Genomic DNA, 19,068 nt, shown 5'->3' with positions numbered 1-19,068 from the left:
TTATTTTTCAGAAGCAGAACGTTTAAGAAATACTTGATTTTCAGTTTGCTGTAATGTTGTCATCTGTCAGGTTGCGCAGTAAATACTTAAAGGTTAAAGACAATTTCTTTTCTATTAAATCAAGTCTTAACAAGTAAACCCAAGTGCATTAGGAATAATGAAACATGGGGGCAAGATTTGCAATAATATCTAAGTAATTTGGACAGTCAAGCATGTTCTGCACATTTAAGCTATGTAGTTACTCCACTCATTTGTGAAATTACACTGTTTTGTGTTTCCAGAGAGAACTGGGAGACAGTTAAGACTCTGAAATCACATCCTCCTTCTTCCAGAGAACTGCCAGCACAGGACAACACCCATGCTGTGGTATCTTCATTGCTGCCATTATCTAGGCTAGGCCATTATGCAAGCACACACTATAGTTATCCCTTCATTTTGATGCATAGACATACCCCGCAAGACTGCATGGGCATGGAGTGGGAAGAAAAGATTAGACCCCTCTCTTGACCAGCAAATCCTTTATTGAAGGAGGTGGGATGGTAACGAAGGAGCAGTCTTGCCCTCTGTGGCTCCACAGCTTGGGCACCAGCTCACAGTAGTACTGCTTGCCCAGCACTAGAGCTCTTCCAATGCAGCAGAGCATTTCCTGTCTCCGATACAACTATCATCATCATCTCCTGAGAAAGCATCACAGCACAGACGAAGAGTGATGGAAAATTAAGCTCTTCCTCTAGCAGCAGGCCATCTCTCTTTTTTTTAACTCAGAATAATGCAGTTTGTGAAATCCAGGGTTAGAAATAAGCTCTAAAACTCCTAGGAATAGAGAGGGGTTAATTTCACTCATGGCTTTAGTTAGATTTACTGACAGCCCTGTCAAAAAATGGGTTCTCTGGCTTGTACTCTGAGCAAGGAGACAAGTTTTCATCAGATTCCTCTTTATGTCCCAATGGAAAAGTAACAAATTACTGCTAGAAATAACATTCTCCTCTGTTGTACAATCCCTTGAACAAGTGGTTGGCAATATCTCCCACCCTAACCATAATCTGAAGACACAGTGTTCTTCAGTGCTGCCCAATAGCAGAATATCTTTACGGGAAGAAGAAAATGTTCTCAGTACAAATCAGTCACATTAGACCATGATATCAATTTACATAAACATCCTGAGAAAATTGTCCTTCCTGTGTAATGTATGAGAACGTATGAGAAAAATCATTGAGAACACAAGGATTGATTTATTATTATTATTATTCATTTGTGTGTTTACGTATTTAACTGGGGTTCTCCAGTGGAAGTATATGTGTATAGCAGTGCTGGGTGCAAACGTGACCTTTTCTTTATAAAGGCAATCCATTCCAGTCAATCTAAGCACTTTCTTGATGCAAAATCTTAGCAGAGATGCAATCAGGACCTCTGACCTCAGTAAAATGGGGCTAGTAAGGGTAGCATTTCAAGATCCAACCAGGATCTCCAGCCTAGACAAAATTTGGCTAAAAAGAAGGAAATATCTCAATTTCAATGTTGCTGTTTCAAGCAAATAAAGGATGAAACAATTGTCTTTACCAAAAACTGTTAAGGAGAGCCTTTCATAAGGATGCTGACTTACAAGTACAGGCTGGATAACATCACACATGTGAACCATACGTGAAATAGCTCCTAAATATACCTTTGTGTATCAAATAAGTCTCCACTGACTTTGTATACCATAGTGGAACCTGTAGCAGCTCAGGATCTTCTTCATATGTGGTTCAAACAATCCTGCCTTAGGAACAACAAATTCTAGAAAAAGATGGGTGATGGAGAGCTGAAAAGGAGAGCGAGTAAAGGCACTTCAGATAAATGGAAGTGACAGACACTTCAGATTTTAACCTGCCATGCCTGGATCAACCTGAATCAACATCCTAAAAAAGCACCAGTTGCTTTTAACTGCAGAACATAAATCTGCAAGACAAGTGTTATCTCATCTGGGATAAGTAGCCTAGGAATAATCCTGACAGCTTACTGCATGAGCTCTCTTCAGGCCAACCATCCAAAATCACTCCTTCATAAGCGCAGCTTCTTGCATAATCAAGGAACACCGAACAGTGACAGTCCATGCTCTGGGTACAGGCACAGATGTCTCTTTCACAGAGATTGATGTATGGCTCTGGATCAACTCGATGGTGGCACCGGGAGAAGGCCAAAGATGTTCTTAGCAGCTGGCAGGTTTCCATGACGCCCTGCACAACAAGTGAGTAGCAAAGGTAGAAAAAGAGAGGGGAAAAAAAAAAAAAAAAAACGACAAAATATATCAATCAGTACAATCTCAAGAAGAAGGGAGAAAAAAAACGAACTTCTACAAACCCTCTTTTGTCACTGTTGTTGAATAACATCATGGTTATTATTTAACACCATCATGTAGTTAAATAACATCATAGCCAAGAGCTAGTAGTGAGCGACATCCATTTATACACAACATTCATATACACACAAAGTACATTAATATAATGATTAATATAAAATAGAGTGCCATATAGGGATGTTTCACACAGAAACACATCAGTCAGTCACCAAATGCAGGGAAGCAAAGAATGGCTTCCTACTCAGTGAAGAATCAGATGGTGTCTGGAGTACCAGGAAGCCACACACAGCAAAGGAGAGGAACTTACAATTGAGGTACTTAAAAGCTTACAGTTGAGGTACTTAAAAGGAAAAATGAACAGACCATTTTTCAGATAATGAGGGAACAGAGTAAGTTTCAGAGTGAAAGATCAAGTCTAACTAGAATCTGAGGAAAGAGATTTGTTTCCCACTTCTGGCCACATGTTCCTGTTACTTCTGGTGGGTTGCCCAACACACAACAGGTCAATTTAACTCAGATAAATGGCAGAAAAATAACCCACAGAAAAAAAGCAATTTGTTCTGCTCTTCTGGTGAGTTGAATCAGCATGGGGACAGCTAGTGCAAGCAGAGGACTGCACAGTGAGATGGGGGGAAGAGACACAGAGACCTCTCCCTTCATACAGCAGCAAGCTAAGACGCGACTTAGCTGTACATGAAACATAACCTAAAGAAAGCTTAGTTTATGACTAAGTTTTCCAAGAGAAACTCCCAAACAGACTTTCTCTTATGTATGCATTAGGTCACAGTTCAATAAGTTTGAGGTCCTCACTGCAGCTTTCTGAAAGGATGACAGTGAGCTTAGATAAGTGGAAAAACAATTTTCTGATACAACTCTAGCATAAACAGTCGAAGCATAACTTTCTTCTACTTATTCATCACTAGTTTGTATAAACAGATGTAACCATGCTGTGTATTTCAGGTGTTATACATAGTGGTTGGGTAGGGGGGGTCATGTTCTTAAGAGCAGTTCACAGTAACGATGCTTTACTCCCCAATACTTTAACAAGTACCTGAGATGACAGCACATACAAGTTGCTGTGCTAAAATAAAATAAAAATATGTATATATATATACACTAAATATATGTATATGTATATTAAAAAAAAAAAAGAAGAGAGAGAAAAAAAAAAAAAAAAACATGGAGTTTAGCAGCCATCTAGATGTCTTCTCTGAATGGCAGATGGTATACCAGTATAGGTAAACTGCTGAGTAGAAAAGACCTTTTTTGCTAAAGGGTGTTTTGCCCAGGTGATCAGCTAAAACTAATACATGTCTGAACCAAGAGGGAGCTTCTTGCTTATGAAAACAAACCAGGCAAAAATATCTGGCCCATTGGGAATATATTCACAGTTTAGTAAAGTGCTCAGTGAACAACCGTGTACATAAAGAAGTCTTGAGCTTTCCAAGAAAGGCCTCACAGAACTCAAAAGCAAAGCTAATTGAGCATCATTACAGAGCTGAACATGATTGTCCTGCAGAAAATCAGCTCCAGCCTGGAATAATTCTGATGTCCAGATAGCAGCCACCATGCTGAACCAGCTGGAAAAAAAAAAAAAAAAATGACTAGAAGGAGGGGAACATGAACTGCATAGATAGAGGCTAATGCTGCTCTAAGCCTACACAGAAGTACAAGAAAGCTGAAAAAGTGCCCTCAGGGTGGAAGTAACAACAAAGGCAGCCAAAAGAGCTATTAAAAGCAGAGCTTCAAGATGAAACTGATAAAACTGAAAGTGAGCTCAGAGCCGTTCAGAGGATGAGCAGTGCAGCAACTCCTGGATTAAAGCCTTGATCCAGATACCATCAACTGCAACAGACAACTAGTATGTGCAATAAGCACATATAGGAGCTGTGTTAGTAAGTTTTCTTAATAAGGTCATAGCCTTGTTAAAAAGGTAATGCACCTCAATTGTAATGTTGCAATAGAACTCAGACTCTGTATAATCCAGTAAACACAAGGTAACAGTAAAATTAGTAGAAACAATCTTTTATTATGACCTTCCCTATTACATACGAGTAAATGTTAGATGTGAAAGCAATTAAAAAAAAAAAAAAGAAAAAGAAGGAGACTACACACAAAAAACTCCCACATTAAAACTCTTTTCCTTTTTCCTATAGTGTTCTTTGGTCTTTTTCTTGTTCAATAACAAGTTTTTCTTGCCGTTCCAATTGCTTAAGATTTTCCAGTAACTTTGTACAAGAAATTACAGCTGAAATTTTCCCATCTTTTAGATATATCTCAACTACTGTGATGAATTAACAGACATAAGCTGATATATGGGTAAATCCAAACAAAACCAAATTTTTTTTTTTTCCCATGAGGGTGGTCAAAGACTGGAACAAGTGTCCAGAGAGGCTATGGAACCACCACCCTTGCAGACACTCAAAATATGAGTGGACAAGGACCTGAGCAACCCGACTTAGGATGGTCCTGTTGAAAGCAGGGGGGTGGACTAGATGGCTTCCAATGGTCCCTTCCAACTTAAACCATTCTGCAAATTTTTTTTATTGTCTCTCATTTCTTTCTTCAAAACTCAATGGTCAGTCTGAACTAAGCAAGGTCCCTTTCTTTAGTTTAGGGGACCACGCACATAGGTGGTTAGCATTAGTTATTGGCAGTTTCACCCACCGCTGTAGCATTTCTGCTCATGGTGCAACAGCTCTGGAGGTGGCTCCACACAGACAAAGAAACATCTAAACCCAACAGACCAGTGAGTTAAGCCTCAGGCTGAAATAGTGCTTAGAGTACAGGAGGGTGTAAGATTAAAACTAGCAGAACTGACTGCGGTATCTGAAATACAAGTGAAGGTCTTGAAACTTCTCCCTTGACTTCTGGATGGGTTCTATTTTAAGTGTTTCTTTAAATGGGTTGGCGGTGTCCTGGCACTGACAACCCTTAGCGACCGCAAACTTGCTGACCTTCTCTCTGCCCCAGTCCCACCACACAGAGTGTAGGTGGAATTTTGTACATTCTTCCAATTTCTGTGGCATTGCCTTCTGCTGCTGCATGAACTGCATTTGTATATTGCTTAACAATTGCCATTAAGGAGATATAACCTAAAAAGCAGCAGAAGAAAGCAGAGACATCCTTTCACTCCCTTGAATTTAAACCCTAGGGTATATAGATCTGCAGAAGCATTTCTCCAGATCATTCAGGAAGGGTGCATTTTGGTGCCATAATTGGGTATAGTTTTTCAGGATACATCTTCCTTTGGTTCACTGAAAGGGGGAATGATTTAGCCTCCCATCTTTCAAAGTAAAAAGCATCCAAAGCCAATGTGTTTAGTACACTAAATGCTGGCTGTATGTTTGAGCAAACATAATGACTGACAGAAGTCACTTGAATGCTGATTCAGCTAACCTGTATATTTCAGGAGCAGAAGTATTATAGCATTGTATGTCCATGTCTTTGCTGGACCTGCTTGTGACCTCTACCATTAAAAATTAAAGTCCAAGTTGAAAACCACTCTCACTTGTTTTCAGATCTGGGGATAAGTGTTATTTCTTTACTGCGTATGGAAGTACTCCCTGGGATCTGAGTGGGACTATTTCTTACCAAGTGCAGCAAAAGCTGAAATTCAGAAAAGGCAGAAATTAGTTGAATTCTAATTTCAGCTTACAGTGTCAGCCACTTTCACATTTAACATGCTATAGCTATAATTTCGTAAGAAGAAAGGAAAAAAAAAAAGAAAGAATACAGTGAACTGTGGCCTCCATGCACCGCTTCTATTAAAGGTGAAATCTAGAAAATAAAGGTAACATCTAAGAATGCATCACAAGACAAGGTAGCCAATAGGGAGCCTCCACCATACAGATTCCAAGCTGCATCCAGCCTTAGGAAGTGAATACATGCATCTGAAAAGAAACCATATCTGCAGGCAAAGCAGCAGTCAAACACATGTAAGCGTGTGTGTACTTTGGAGATGGAGGGCAGGGAGGGGCCAAAACAAGAGTAGGGTAAGCATGTAAGCAAAGTCAAGAACTTCAGCTGGTACATGGTGCCATTAATCAAGAAAAGAGCTCTTCCTTATTAAACAATATGAAATTGTCCATGTTCTCTATGATTTAAAGATAAAAGAACAGGGCTCTCTGGCTTCACTGCATCTTGCAAAAAGGTCAGAAGTCATCTCTCCAAGGATGCTTTTGGAGGCGGGGAAGCAGGGCAGAGAGGGGAAAAAAAAACCAAACCATAGATCTGCCCCGAGTGGGGTGAGGAGGCAGGAGGAGCACAGTGAACCAAAGCTGTTGTTTTCCTCACCTAGCAGCTGACCGCCTGGCAGGGAGGGAGCCTGGGAGACGGGGGAGATTTACATTCCTGAAGCTGAAGCAAGCAAACAAAGCACGCTATTAAAAAGCCCTACATTCTTCAGCAGGCACTCGTTTGGCTGGACTTCTATTAATAGTGCTGTGTTTATTCTTGCACAGTGAATAAATTAAGCCAATGTTAAATGCTATGAGCTCATGAACTCACACGAGAGAGAAGAAATTTCATCCGTTTTGCAGGAGAGCAAACTTTATCCAACAAAGCACCAATATTAAACATGATCTGTATAAAACTCACATTTGTGGCACTCTACCATCAGACAGGATTTCATCCTGCATGCCGCTTCCTGGCCTCAGCTGCAATGTTGACATTTTCTACACATTAAACTTGCCAGAATAGATAAAGTTCCAGCAGCCACAACCAGTCTCAAGATCCAGCCCTGCTCTAGAGCTGTAACTGGATTTATAACGCAGTCCTGTCCCTCAGAAGGCATCTCAGCCAGATTGAAACCCCTCATGCTCTCGTCACATCCTCGGCACCACGCACCATTACTCAAGTTCAATCAGTCCAGACCCCAACAGAAATGCTCCACGCACACTGGCTCTTGAGCAAGAAGCACACGCTGTAGGTCTCCAGCCTGAAATCACAGCTGTATTTTCTCAGCAGAGTTTGCAGGCTGCGAGACTGAAGCTGTAGTGCTAAGGGGCACGAGGACGCTTTGCTGAATTTCAGAACACGTCTAATGTAAGCGTCCCCGTTCAAAAACTTAGTGGAACTGTCAGAAGTTTGCAAGCTTGTCCAAGTCTTAGTTAGCTTTTTCCAGGTAACTAGGAAACCAGCATTCAAAGTAGCTGTAGAGCAGATATGTTCCAGGAAGTGCTACTGCTCTTGAAAAATTATTTGAGCCTAGTTTAATAAGTTACAGGTTTACAAGGCTTGTATAGCCAGAACCTAAGGGCTAAATTTTGGCCTCTGTTACTGTGGTCTAAATCTAAACCTGGCCCTCACCAGATCATTCTGATTTACAAGAGAGTACATGAAATCAGATGCAAACCCTCAATGGATGAAGACTCAGTTTAACAGTACAATCGTAATCCATAATACCACATGCAGTCAGTATATACTCAAAGCTATTTTCCTCCCTCAACTAGTGACCATCCATGTGTGTCTGTCCTGTGTCCAATGGAAACAAGGTAAATGTCTATACTAATCAGAGAATAAAAAGGTTGATGCAGCAAAGAGGGTCACAGAGTTGGCTGAGACAAGCACTTCTATGTTTCTTTAACAAATCAGAGCATATGCATAGGCAAAGGAACCTCCTCCTCCTCACGGCAAGGGAAACAGCCTGGTGGCACAGAGCTTTTGCAACACCTACAAATAATATCTTCTCTGTCAAAAATAGCCTGTCTGAAGCATCTTCCTGCTCTGGTGATTCCCAGGTGTATGAACTGCAACACATTCACAAACACTATTTGCAGCAGTGGTGGCCACAGAGGCTCCAGAACTGATGCTTCCCTGCTGGGAGAATCAGAGAGGGAATTAAGTAGCTCATTCTACAGGTACCACCTAAACACACCTTTCCCAAGTAACATCAAAGTTTCTTTGACAGCAACTCACACTTCAGGCCCAAATGAAGCCTGTTGGCTTCTCTGATGTTTGTGTGTTGGGTTTGAGGTTTTTTGCTGGGAGAGGAAGTGGGGTATGTATATTCTACAGTTTTAGAAAGAATAGGGACAGCCAGGGTACTGTAGAAGAGAAAAATTGCATTCGTTAACTAGTGAGTAAAGTGTTCCTTTCTTCAGACTGCAGTAAATAAGACATCAGTCATAACATGCAACCTCCAAGGTCACTTCTCTACAGCACCGGGCAGCCCAGTGCAGAAATCCCCCTGCTAGCACCAGCCAGAGTCTGCAGGGAGGGCACACAGTTATCAGCTCAGGAACCACAAGCACACAGCTGCATCCTGCCTCCAGCCCTGCGCTGGCTCACCGAGAGGTGGGGAGCACCCGCAGACAGCACAGGCATGCACTGTGGATGTGTCACTTCCACCTTCTGCCTGCACCTGACCCTGCTGCACCACAGCGGGGACCTTCACACAGCCACCACCAGCCCTGTGGTTAACTCCTGCCAGGCTGGACAAGAAGCCACGTGCCTTGTTCCAGGGCAGCAGCAGGAGCAGCGCCCAGTATGGCTATTTCAGACCACACTGCACCTCAGAAACCCAAAACAAGTATCTCCTGCGCCTCACATCCTAAGTGCTTGCTGAGGGAGGACCATGTGAGGTACAGACGTGGATTCAAGGAAGCATTTCTGTTCTTCCGCCAAAGGGCGGACAAGCTGGCTTCAGGCAGAGGTGGACGGAAATCAGAATGGTATCTTGCAGCACCAACCTTCTCTGCAATGTCAGATGAAATGTTGCAGGTGTTGCTTGGCATCTGCACCCTCTTGCACCGCTTGTTTTCACTGTGCAAAGCCCAGGAGTTTGCAAAATCATAACTGTTTCCCACAAGGGTCCCTGTGAATGAAGAAGAAGAGAAGCACATGGCTGTTGAGGGGTTTGAGCAATGAGTGGTCATTATTGGCTACTATCAGAGCAATTGTCTGGTGAAAGTTGTCTTTAAAAATAAAAACTCTCTTATCAAATGAATTTCTATTCCAAATAGATTTAGGTGTTGAAAGAACATGTAGATGTGGCGCTCCAGGACATGGCTTAGTAGGTATGTTGGTGTTAGGTTGATGGCTGGACTTGATGATCTTGGAGGTCTCTTCCAACCTTAAAATTCTATGATTCTATGACCGTAGAAAACCCACTTTCAGTGATCTGGACTGACTCCTGCAGAGGACCTCTCTGAGCTCAAAGACAGGCTAAAGCCTGCAGAAGGAAGCTCCCAGAACTTCTCACACCTGTATGAACATGGTGGGAGTTATTTGCCTGTCAGCTATTATCTGCAGATGCCTAAGCATGCCTGCACATTTTCCTACTATATAAGAGCTGTCAATACATGAGACGTATTAGAGCGGCAAACAAAATTAAGCTGCTCTCTCTCAGCAATTAAAAGTATTAGCATTCCTGATCCCAGCTAGCCTTGATTTTTTCCTGCTCTCTGAAACTGAATCTTGTTTGCAAAGGAACTTAACATACACCACAATTGCTCGGGCCCACGATCCTACTGTGTGTGTAAGCTGTTTTGGAACATGCTACTCTGTCCTATTACAAACAGCTCCCGGCCCAGACTTGGCAAGATTTGCACTCACTTTGCATAACAGCAAAACTGAAGTTCATCTGTATGGCTGCCACTTCCTGAGAGGTGCAAGCTATGTCTCCATCTTCTCTTACTCCATCCTTCTGAGAAGGAGGATCCTCCCAAAAAGGGAATGTTCCCTCCTCCCCCTTTTGCCCTCCATGGCCTGGCTGATCAGAGAACTACCTCTAATTCCCTCTGTGGATACCCACTACAAAATAGTTGATTTAATGACTCTCTCTTAGTTCTGTAACTTTGCTTTTTAAAACCATACTGTGTTGCATGTAAGAATATCAGTGGCCACTGTTAACACGTTCCCAAGACCTTATGCAAGGGAACATGTTGAAATATGACCCTGACTGTATCTGGAAAACAAAATAAATTCTACCTCTTTAACCTATATTCACTTTCCAGTGGCATCATATATTCTGTATTTCAGCAGTTTAAAAGGCTGGAATATGTTGCTGACAGCTGGAGCAGGCTCAGAATATCAAGCCTTTATTCAAAATTAGCTATTAGTATTGTTTTGTCATTAATGTCTTTGTAATTTGGAGGTTCCCAGAAACAGACTTACTGTCAGTGCCAAGAAAAGCATAATAGGACGCTGGATTAATTTGTGTTGGGTTTTTTTTTTTATTCTATAATGCTAAGAGTTTGTAACATGCGCAAATACCAAAATGATGGATTAATATCCCTGTTTTGGACTTGAATGGGCTCTTTTGCGCAAATAAACTTTAATGATGACCTAAACATCCAAGCACCTATCACAGCAATATCACTGTGAGACAGGTCAACAATAAGAGTACTAGGCAAAGACTGAGGCTATGGGCACACAAACAAGCTCCATGAGTTTGTGCTGCAGCCTCTCTCATTGAGGAGAATTACATTACACTTTCTGCAAGGTGAAAGTATGCCCTTTGACCACTAACACGCTGCAAGGCTATGGGGTTTTGGCGACTTGCTCACGTGTGCATGCCCTGAGGAGATTCCTGGATCAAGCTGCCCATGTTATGTCAGATTTTCTCTGTAGCATTAGGTAAGTCATCTCTTCTGGCCTATGCTTTGGATCCTCAATCGTAAAATGCTCACGACAATGGTCATGAGACACTCAAAGGCTGAAGGCTGTCAAATAGGTATCTGAGCATCTAGAAAGGACTCAGCTTCATGTTTCTGATATAAGTAAAGACTGGCAATCAGTTAGAAGTGTATGATGATGACAGAAATCAGAGTCTATTCAATTACCAAGTCTTGGAAGCATTTACAGGATGACTATACAGGACCAGAGATGAACTGGCAAGAAAAAGCAGAGGAGAAATTAACTCCTTCATTAGGATCTAGGGGAAAAACAAACAAACAAAAAAAAACACCAAGCAAAAAAAAAAACCTGGAAAGCTTCCAAGAACTTTTTTTTTTTAATATTTTAGTTATGCTTTATAGTGTGAGAACAAACTCTCAAGGGGCAGCTGGCTTTTTTTTTACTGACATATCCAATAAACAAGCAACTACGTACAATATAATCAGTCTTGTTTGTAAGTCTCAACAGGACATAAGCACTTCTCTGCAAGATGAACTAGTTTAGTAACGAACTATGTCAATGAGAGTGATTCATTCTCTGTCTGAATGACTGTGTGTTTGCAACTCTGAAACCTGCTGGGGAAACTTTTTTTTTTTCCCTGAGGTTCAAGAGCTACTGCCTAAGGCCACTACCTTCAAAGCTGGGTCCTACCAATGTTAATTTGCTAGGGTATCGTAGCTTGAGTCATATCACTTAGACCTCCAGAACCTCATTCAAAAGCGTATACAGAATCGATGTGCGTTATCCTCTCCTCAGTTTCCACGCCAAACACAGTGAGTAGTCATAAGAGTGCCATGACAATAGCACATGCCTGGATAGGTTATAGAACATGGGTATAAATACATCAAGAGAAAAGACAAACAATTACACACTGTTCACTAAGTTTAAACACCCTTTCCTTCACACCTCCTTTATTTACTTGCTGTAAGTGGTAATGTGCAGTAACACAGCAGGTGCTTCACCTCTTATTTCATCATCACCCCAAAAAAATCCAAATATAACTAATGAAGTTCTATGTCATAATCCACTTTCTTAGGACAAACCAAACTAACCCTCTATGTTATTAAATCACAATTTTTTTTCCTAAAATATGGAAAAATCATGTTTTCATTTGTTTTCAACAAAAAAAATTGCCATTTTGTTGAAACCATGACAAAACATGTGATGTCACATGAAAGACAGCATTTATGGGCTAGATTCTATGACAACTGACTTCTGCATAAATTTGGGATCTGGTCCTCTGGTGCCATGAAAAAGCCCTAGAAATGACCCATCAAATCACATGAGTTTCCTCCTATGCAGGCAGATATGAAGAAGATACAGAAGTACTACATTAGACAGAAGAAAACATTTCAGCTGCAGACCTCTTACAGCACCAGGCAAGGAGTATTAGCAGCCAGACAGGTTACCATTTCAGTGTAAATCAAAGCAGTTTAAAGGCTAGTACATCTTGAGGTGCCTGCCTAGCCTTCAAAAAAACCTGGAGGAAGGTTTAACACATCTCAGCTATCTAACAAGCTCACTGGCTATAGCACAATACCTGATGCACAACCTCTAGCATCATCTCTCTTCCTTTGCCTTTAATGTTCAGATCTGCATGGTGCTCCCCATGGGTTTCCAGATGACAGCCCGTAATCTTAGCAACATTAAAGCGTTGTCTTTTTCCTTCACACAATGTGCTTCCCTTGCTTATTATTCTGAAGCTCAAAGATCTTACTGTGTTTATTATCAATACAAATACAGCCCAGAAATATATCTAACGGATTAGAACTGAAGGCCCAATCTTATAAATTAAAATATGCCCAGATTTTAACAGGAAGCAATAGGCAATTGAACAGGAGAGGTCAGTCTGCTGGCAACCTTAACGTATCCATTCAGTGCCCTCAGATTGCTAAGTCACTACACCAAGCTCACATCCTGGAGTTGAGTTGACCTTTATGTGACCTCATCAGGCTAAATGGAGAGCAAATAAAAACTGCAGTGGAAAGAAAAGGTAAATTGCATCATAGGCTATCAATAGGCTGGCTAGATCTTTCGCTTAAAGAATATTACCTCTCCCAGCTGCTTGTGTTGCATCCTCACCTCAACAGTTTAAAAAAAAAAAAATGGTCTGAAAAGCTGGTTTTGCCTGGAGTAAGTTAAGAAACGCTTGTATGAACACCTCTGCTAGCAGAGCTGCCAAGGAGACAAACAACATGTGTGTGTGTGTAGTGACGTCCCTCACCGATACATCAAATTCAAATGTAATTAATTCTTCTAAATTAGTTTAAATGAAAGGTCTATTGTATCAGAGTAAAAAAAAAAAACTGGCAGATTTGCTGAGTACAATTACATTCTTCAGGCTAAAATCACAGACCTGTATGCCCACACAGGTTACAGAAGTCAGAAACTTCCTCATACAGTAAGAGCTGTGCATGTTCTCTGTCACCTCCTCTATTATTTTTCAGCTCTTCCAAGCAGTGACCCTGTCATGTACTTCATTACACTTGGAAATCTGTGGTTGTAAAAGCACTGGTTTTTTAGGAGGGAGGATATTGTCTCCAGCGTTGAAACACATTTAAACATGAGCAGCAGAAGGGAATCTTCTACATTTGAACAGTCCAAAGCAATATAGTCTTCTTTTCTGCTCCTCCTTTTTATAATAGTCTGAATCCTATTTATTATCTCAAGAACAAGATGCATACTTCAGATCTCAACACATTCAGACATCAAGCTATCCAAGCCCTGCCAAGCAATTCTGTGAGCTGGGTTTGTTTCTTATTATTTGCATTGTTGAGGGACTGATCAATCATTTTAAAATACTATGAAATCAGGTTTTTTCGGTACATTGAAGCTATGCTTATGTATCCCAAGTGTCAGTGAGACACACCTCTGGAGCACTGCCAGGCTCTTCTCCAAGTTGCTTTGTCTCCCTTTTTATTTTCTGCATCATTTATTTTTAATACATACTTCACATTATCAATTTAACATATTAATTTATTAACTAACTTTAAACCTTCCCGCTTCAGGTAAGTGCTGAGAATTAAAAGACAGTCTGAAATACCACAAATCAAGATTGGTCCTTCAAAGTCATATTCAGGGCTTTTCACTCATACTGGCAGACTTTGCATAAAGGTGAACAGAGCTACAAAAGCAGTCTTGTCTCTCCCTCTCATTAGGAATCGGTGTGATACAAGGTGCACTTCCAATCCAACAACACATTTAGACAGGGAAACATCATTAAAAGGTAGCCACTTTATAGAACAGCATCCCATGCCAAATCTAAGTACAAACTTGCCAGTAGCAACCCCGAGGATTTAATATTCTGCTATTGCAACACTACCTGTTCCTACTCCCACTTGTCTAACTGATGAAAAATTAGTAGGTGAATCAATGAGTATTCCTCACATCTCTTTTGTTGAGTTTTCTCCTAGTCAGTCTCCTCACACACTATATCATACATTGTTTAGCCTGTAGCTTTATCCTTGTATTTCAAGATTCAAGGTTTCTAAAACTGTTAAATTCAGACTTCTAGACTTTGCTCAGGAATGAGATGAGATAGCAATTTCCTTTCAGGAGAAAGGAAGATGAAAGAACTTAGACAGCTTTTCAGCACATCAAGATGAGATACCTGACAGGTTTTGTAGAAACATTTTGCTGGATCAGCAAAATCTTTGTTGAATCACCCATCAGGGAAAGTGTGCAGAGCATACATTAAAATACAGTCAGTTAGTCATAGTCTTACCTTCCTGAGTTCTGAAGTCATCTTCAGCAAATTTATTAAAGTTGCCACACAACCCACAGGTCTTATTATAGTGCTTTTCTTGAAGGAGTATCTGAATATTCCCGCTGACATCAATCTTCACCACAAAGCCATGCTCATCACTCAATATTTTATAATAACCTGCCTCCTTCTCTATAAATATGCCATTGGAGGCAAAAGGTATGGAAACCCTAAGAAGAAAAATAAGAATTTCTCAGAATATGACACACAAAAAAACATTGGTTTTTTTTCTGCTGGAATACTTGTTCTCACAGGTACCTTTTGTCTTCCTGCATCACATCTCCATCTAAAGAGAAGCGAAGACTGAAATATTCTCCAAGATAAATAGAGAAACCAATTTTTTCTCCATCCTGGTAGTCACCTGAAGAGATGAGACATAAGCAAATATTGTTATTTCTGGGACTCAGGAGGAGATTTGTAAGTGTACATTGCAGGGTTGGGAGCATATCATCTAACATTGTCAAGAACTATCCATCTATTTCATCCCATAGTCATTTAAAGTGAAATGGACAGATAGTCCCAGGATGAGGGCTGGCATCAACCACTGGCTGCTGCATGCCCTGGCACTGGCTGTGGACTCACGCGCTCCCCATTATTGTCCCTAGCCAGTGAATTCTCCATCCTACCATGCACACTGGAGGAGTTTACACAGGAGATGTGCCAAATGATCTGCTTTGGTTTTTCCCTTCCTAGTTTCTGCCCAAGAACAACCCATAGTTCAGTGGTAAGAGAAGGGGATTGAATCCATTGAACTGATGAAAGAACTGAGCCTGGATATCTTCATTTTTTATAAACCTCCAAACCATCTGAAATGGTCTTTAAGAAGCAGACACCAACATCAGTTATCCAACTTGGGGGGCAACTCACTCTGAATGCTTCAAAAAGAGCAGCACAGAGGTGGAGACAACTTTCTTAGGCTCTGAGAGAGAAGAGGATGGCAGTTTCAGACATCGCCCTTTCTCTGCATTTGCCCATTGTCTAGCTTTGACTTTACAGCAGCTCCTTGCACAATGCGCTGCCTGTTCTGGACCTCCTGCTCCGGGTAGCCAGTTCTGCTCAGACCTAAGTGCTCTGCTCAGCAATGCAGATTGCACTTCACAGCCAGGGATCCACACACATATACTAAAACAGGAATCAAAAATAGATTATGCCATGCTTATGTGCCCACTATAAAGTGTCTGCTCATTGACCACATAAAATACTGCAATCAATTCACACTTCACATATGCTAGTGGGTTCTTCTACATACAAAATATTGTACCAAGTTTTTCAAATTGAAGAAGAAAACTATTTAAATTGGTATACGTTTTCTTTTCAGAGTGATTTGATTACTTTAGTTTACTTGTAGTCAGTAAAAAGTCATCTGAAACTCACCTAAGAGTGTGAAGGAGCGCTTGTGACAGTCCCCAGCAAGAAGGTAACTGCAGTCTCCAGCAAAATTGTAGAAAGAGCCATCAAAAGTTTTGATGTGATCATTCCCAAAAAGACTGCAACGGGAAACTGATGATGCCTGAAGCAAAGAACCTGATGATCCTGGATATCAAAACACAACATAACTTGCTATGTAAAAACAGTCATTTTGTAGTCCAGGAATTTATCACCAATGCATGTCCTGGACCTTCAGCTCTAGCTTCTAGGCAGACCGTATGCCTGGCATGACAGTCCATAGAATCAAGCTGACTTAAGCAAGTCTTTGTGACTCAATACAGCGCTTGTGGCAAGGTATAGTTACTCCTTTTGGATCTTTATCGATGTCTCCAGCATGATGAGAATGCTGCCTGAGCCAAGACTGCAGGATTAGATAGGCAAAAAGTGGGGGAATCTCACAGAAGAAACAGTAAAAACCTATTATAGTTCCTAGACATCAGAAAATAAACACATTTTCCTACCTGATGTTACAGTGGCCAGCAGTAGGTTTGTTAGCAGCACTGCCAAGAGGAGCATCTGTCAAAAATCAAAACCAGATTGATTAGAATATTCTTAGTTTGGGGTGTTTAGGCTGTTTCACAACTACTCACCTTCTTTTATCCTTTCTTTATAAAGTTATTTTGGAGGTTTACAATATTTGAGAAAGCCATAATGCATGTAGACTTTCACAGTAATTCAGTTACCCACCCATGCTTCTTTAAATAGGAATCTAGGAGAGTAACTGTTATTTTTCCCCATTTTTACTTCTCGTTGCAGGGATATGTGGGCTACCTCTGTAGGAAATGCAACCCAATATAAACACATATTCCGATTTGCCCAAGTTAATACAGTGTACATGCAAAGCCCTTCAACATGCAGCATTATTTATCAGACAACCTCATTTACAAAAGACAGGAAAATAAAGATCTATTGTAAAACTCAGTCTAACATAATGCTGCAAATGCCAGTCTGACATAAGGCTGTTACTGCTGCATGAGCGCTAAGAAGTGACAACTACATGGGAATGCGACTACAAAGTAACGGTAAAGAAAACAATAGGCATTATTCTCAGATTACACATTTGCTAGTGTATTTTTAGTGCACACACTGTTATTACGACAGAATTTGATATTGCTTTTCTTTGTTAACCCTTCAGTTTTACAAAACAGGCAAAGAAAAAAGACAGGGTATAAAACCCTTCTCTTCAGCCCCCTTCACCTCCCAGTCTGTCCTAAAGTGCAGACTTAAAGTTTCCCTCAATTTTAATAGAGCAAGTGCTACTAACAAGTCAGAATACAATCAAGTAAGATCTGTCAGTGTACAAACCTCTATAATTTTACCACTGGCTTAATTAGAAATGAATGTACCTTCTTCTGTGTGAGATTCCTCTTGCACATGAACAAGAAGCTCCTCCAACTGCCACCTGTAGCCTACAACACCATTGTTTCTGCGTTCCTTCAGAAGACAGGACTGGAATGGCTTTGGTCTGAAATTTCTTGTTTTTGTACAAGCCAGGAACTTTTGTTCATTTAAAAGGAAAGATAAAGACTGGACGTCACATCCGTCTGATTCTCCAGACAATAGATTAAATTGCTATCGTGTAAATCAGTAGCCTTAATTGCCAGAAAGTTACAATGAGGGGAAACAGTTTTTAAAACTTACATGACAGATAAGTCTTTGAAATATATTTTGCATGTGTATGTGTGACAAGTCTCACTAGCTGAGCCAATAGGTAGCATAGTTATTTGAAAGCCTATTGTTAAAGAGGAATATTAGGATGCTCCATACCTCAAAGTCCACAGAGCCATGCAGTATTTTTTCCTGCAAACAACTGCTTTAAAGGGGAAAGAAGAAAAAAAAAATTCAGAGCTAGTAATGACCTGGTTTTGTTCTCCAGGTCCAAATATATTTGAATTTTGTCACGTTCTATTAGATTAACACATTCAGTTCTTCCATTTGCAAATGTTTATAGAGGTACTCTCTGGAACAACACATGGTAAGAAGTTAATCACGCACATACTACTTGTTTACAGAAGTGGGCACAAGCTTTATGGGCATACTACAGCTCTGAGCAAAAAAAATACAGAGCAGATGACATCTTTACTTTCATTTTCCCATGCTTTATATTTTCATTAGCTATTAGTAATAACAAAGGGGTTAGGAGGCAACACATTTCCCTGAAAATCATATTTTGCCACTAGTTCGCAGAATCAGGTCCTTACTTTAAACCAAGAAAAACAATGCAAAACAATAAAAATATGCCTCCTGAGATTCCGCAGCAGCCATGTCTGTCTTGTGTACAAGCAATTCTGAGAATGAAGTGAGTATAATCCCTGCACACAGTTCTTAGAAAACAAACAAAAAAAAGAAAACAAACAAAAAAAAAAAACCAACCCACATTGTAATATCATCACTTCTTCCTGCAGGCAGAAAGAAATCCCTTATGATTTCTACAGATGACTAGCTTGATACTTGCAGAATGGCAATGGATTATTTTTGAGACAACTTAGGTGATGAGTCTGCTGAGGTTGAGGTGTTACAAACAATACAAGTAATAAATTGGTAGCCATACATACTTTGTCTTGTATGAACTCTTTGTGATATCTGCATGTTAAAATGCTATAGAGCTGTGCTATAGCTCCTGAGTGACAGAAAGAAACACAGACTAAATTTATCTTTCCACGTGAAAATCCAGAGAACAAGATTTCAAAGCGAACCCTTTCTGTCAGTATCTTCTCAGCCAGACGCTCCTGTCTTCCTCCAGCAGCAGTAAGGTTTGCTCCGCTCACACTTATGGCAACACAAGGCCCACGCTTGACAGCACCTGGGAAGATCCTGGGGAACATACAGGCAACTGTCCCACATGTGCAGAAACTTGGTCTCCACCTCAGTCACGGCTTTTTCTGTGCCCCACAGACATCCCTCCAGCGTGGGGCAATCC

At 40.7% G+C, this 19,068-nt stretch overlaps 1 protein-coding gene across 1 annotated transcript in view; it reads right to left on the bottom strand.

Annotated features, from left to right (window-relative positions):
- VWF (von Willebrand factor) overlaps window positions 1–17,595 on the bottom strand; it is a 139,897-nt gene extending 122,302 nt beyond the window's left edge. The window contains exons 1-7 of the mRNA XM_086758341.1: window positions 17,495–17,595; window positions 16,610–16,664; window positions 16,095–16,253; window positions 14,979–15,081; window positions 14,682–14,890; window positions 9,031–9,155; window positions 2,000–2,216 (exon numbers count right to left, since the gene is read on the bottom strand). Coding sequence (XP_086614467.1) covers window positions 2,000–2,216; window positions 9,031–9,155; window positions 14,682–14,890; window positions 14,979–15,081; window positions 16,095–16,253; window positions 16,610–16,664; window positions 17,495–17,524 — 898 coding nt within the window. The 5' untranslated portion in view covers window positions 17,525–17,595. The remainder of the gene's footprint in view (window positions 1–1,999; window positions 2,217–9,030; window positions 9,156–14,681; window positions 14,891–14,978; window positions 15,082–16,094; window positions 16,254–16,609; window positions 16,665–17,494) is intronic.
- Window positions 17,596–19,068: the final 1,473 nt, after the last annotated feature.

This window comes from Chlamydotis macqueenii, chromosome 1 (assembly GCF_036417535.1).
Source record: "Chlamydotis macqueenii isolate bChlMac1 chromosome 1, bChlMac1.mat, whole genome shotgun sequence".
Classification (NCBI taxonomy): domain Eukaryota; kingdom Metazoa; phylum Chordata; class Aves; order Otidiformes; family Otididae; genus Chlamydotis; species Chlamydotis macqueenii.
This window is presented reverse-complemented; position numbering and strand designations above follow the sequence as displayed.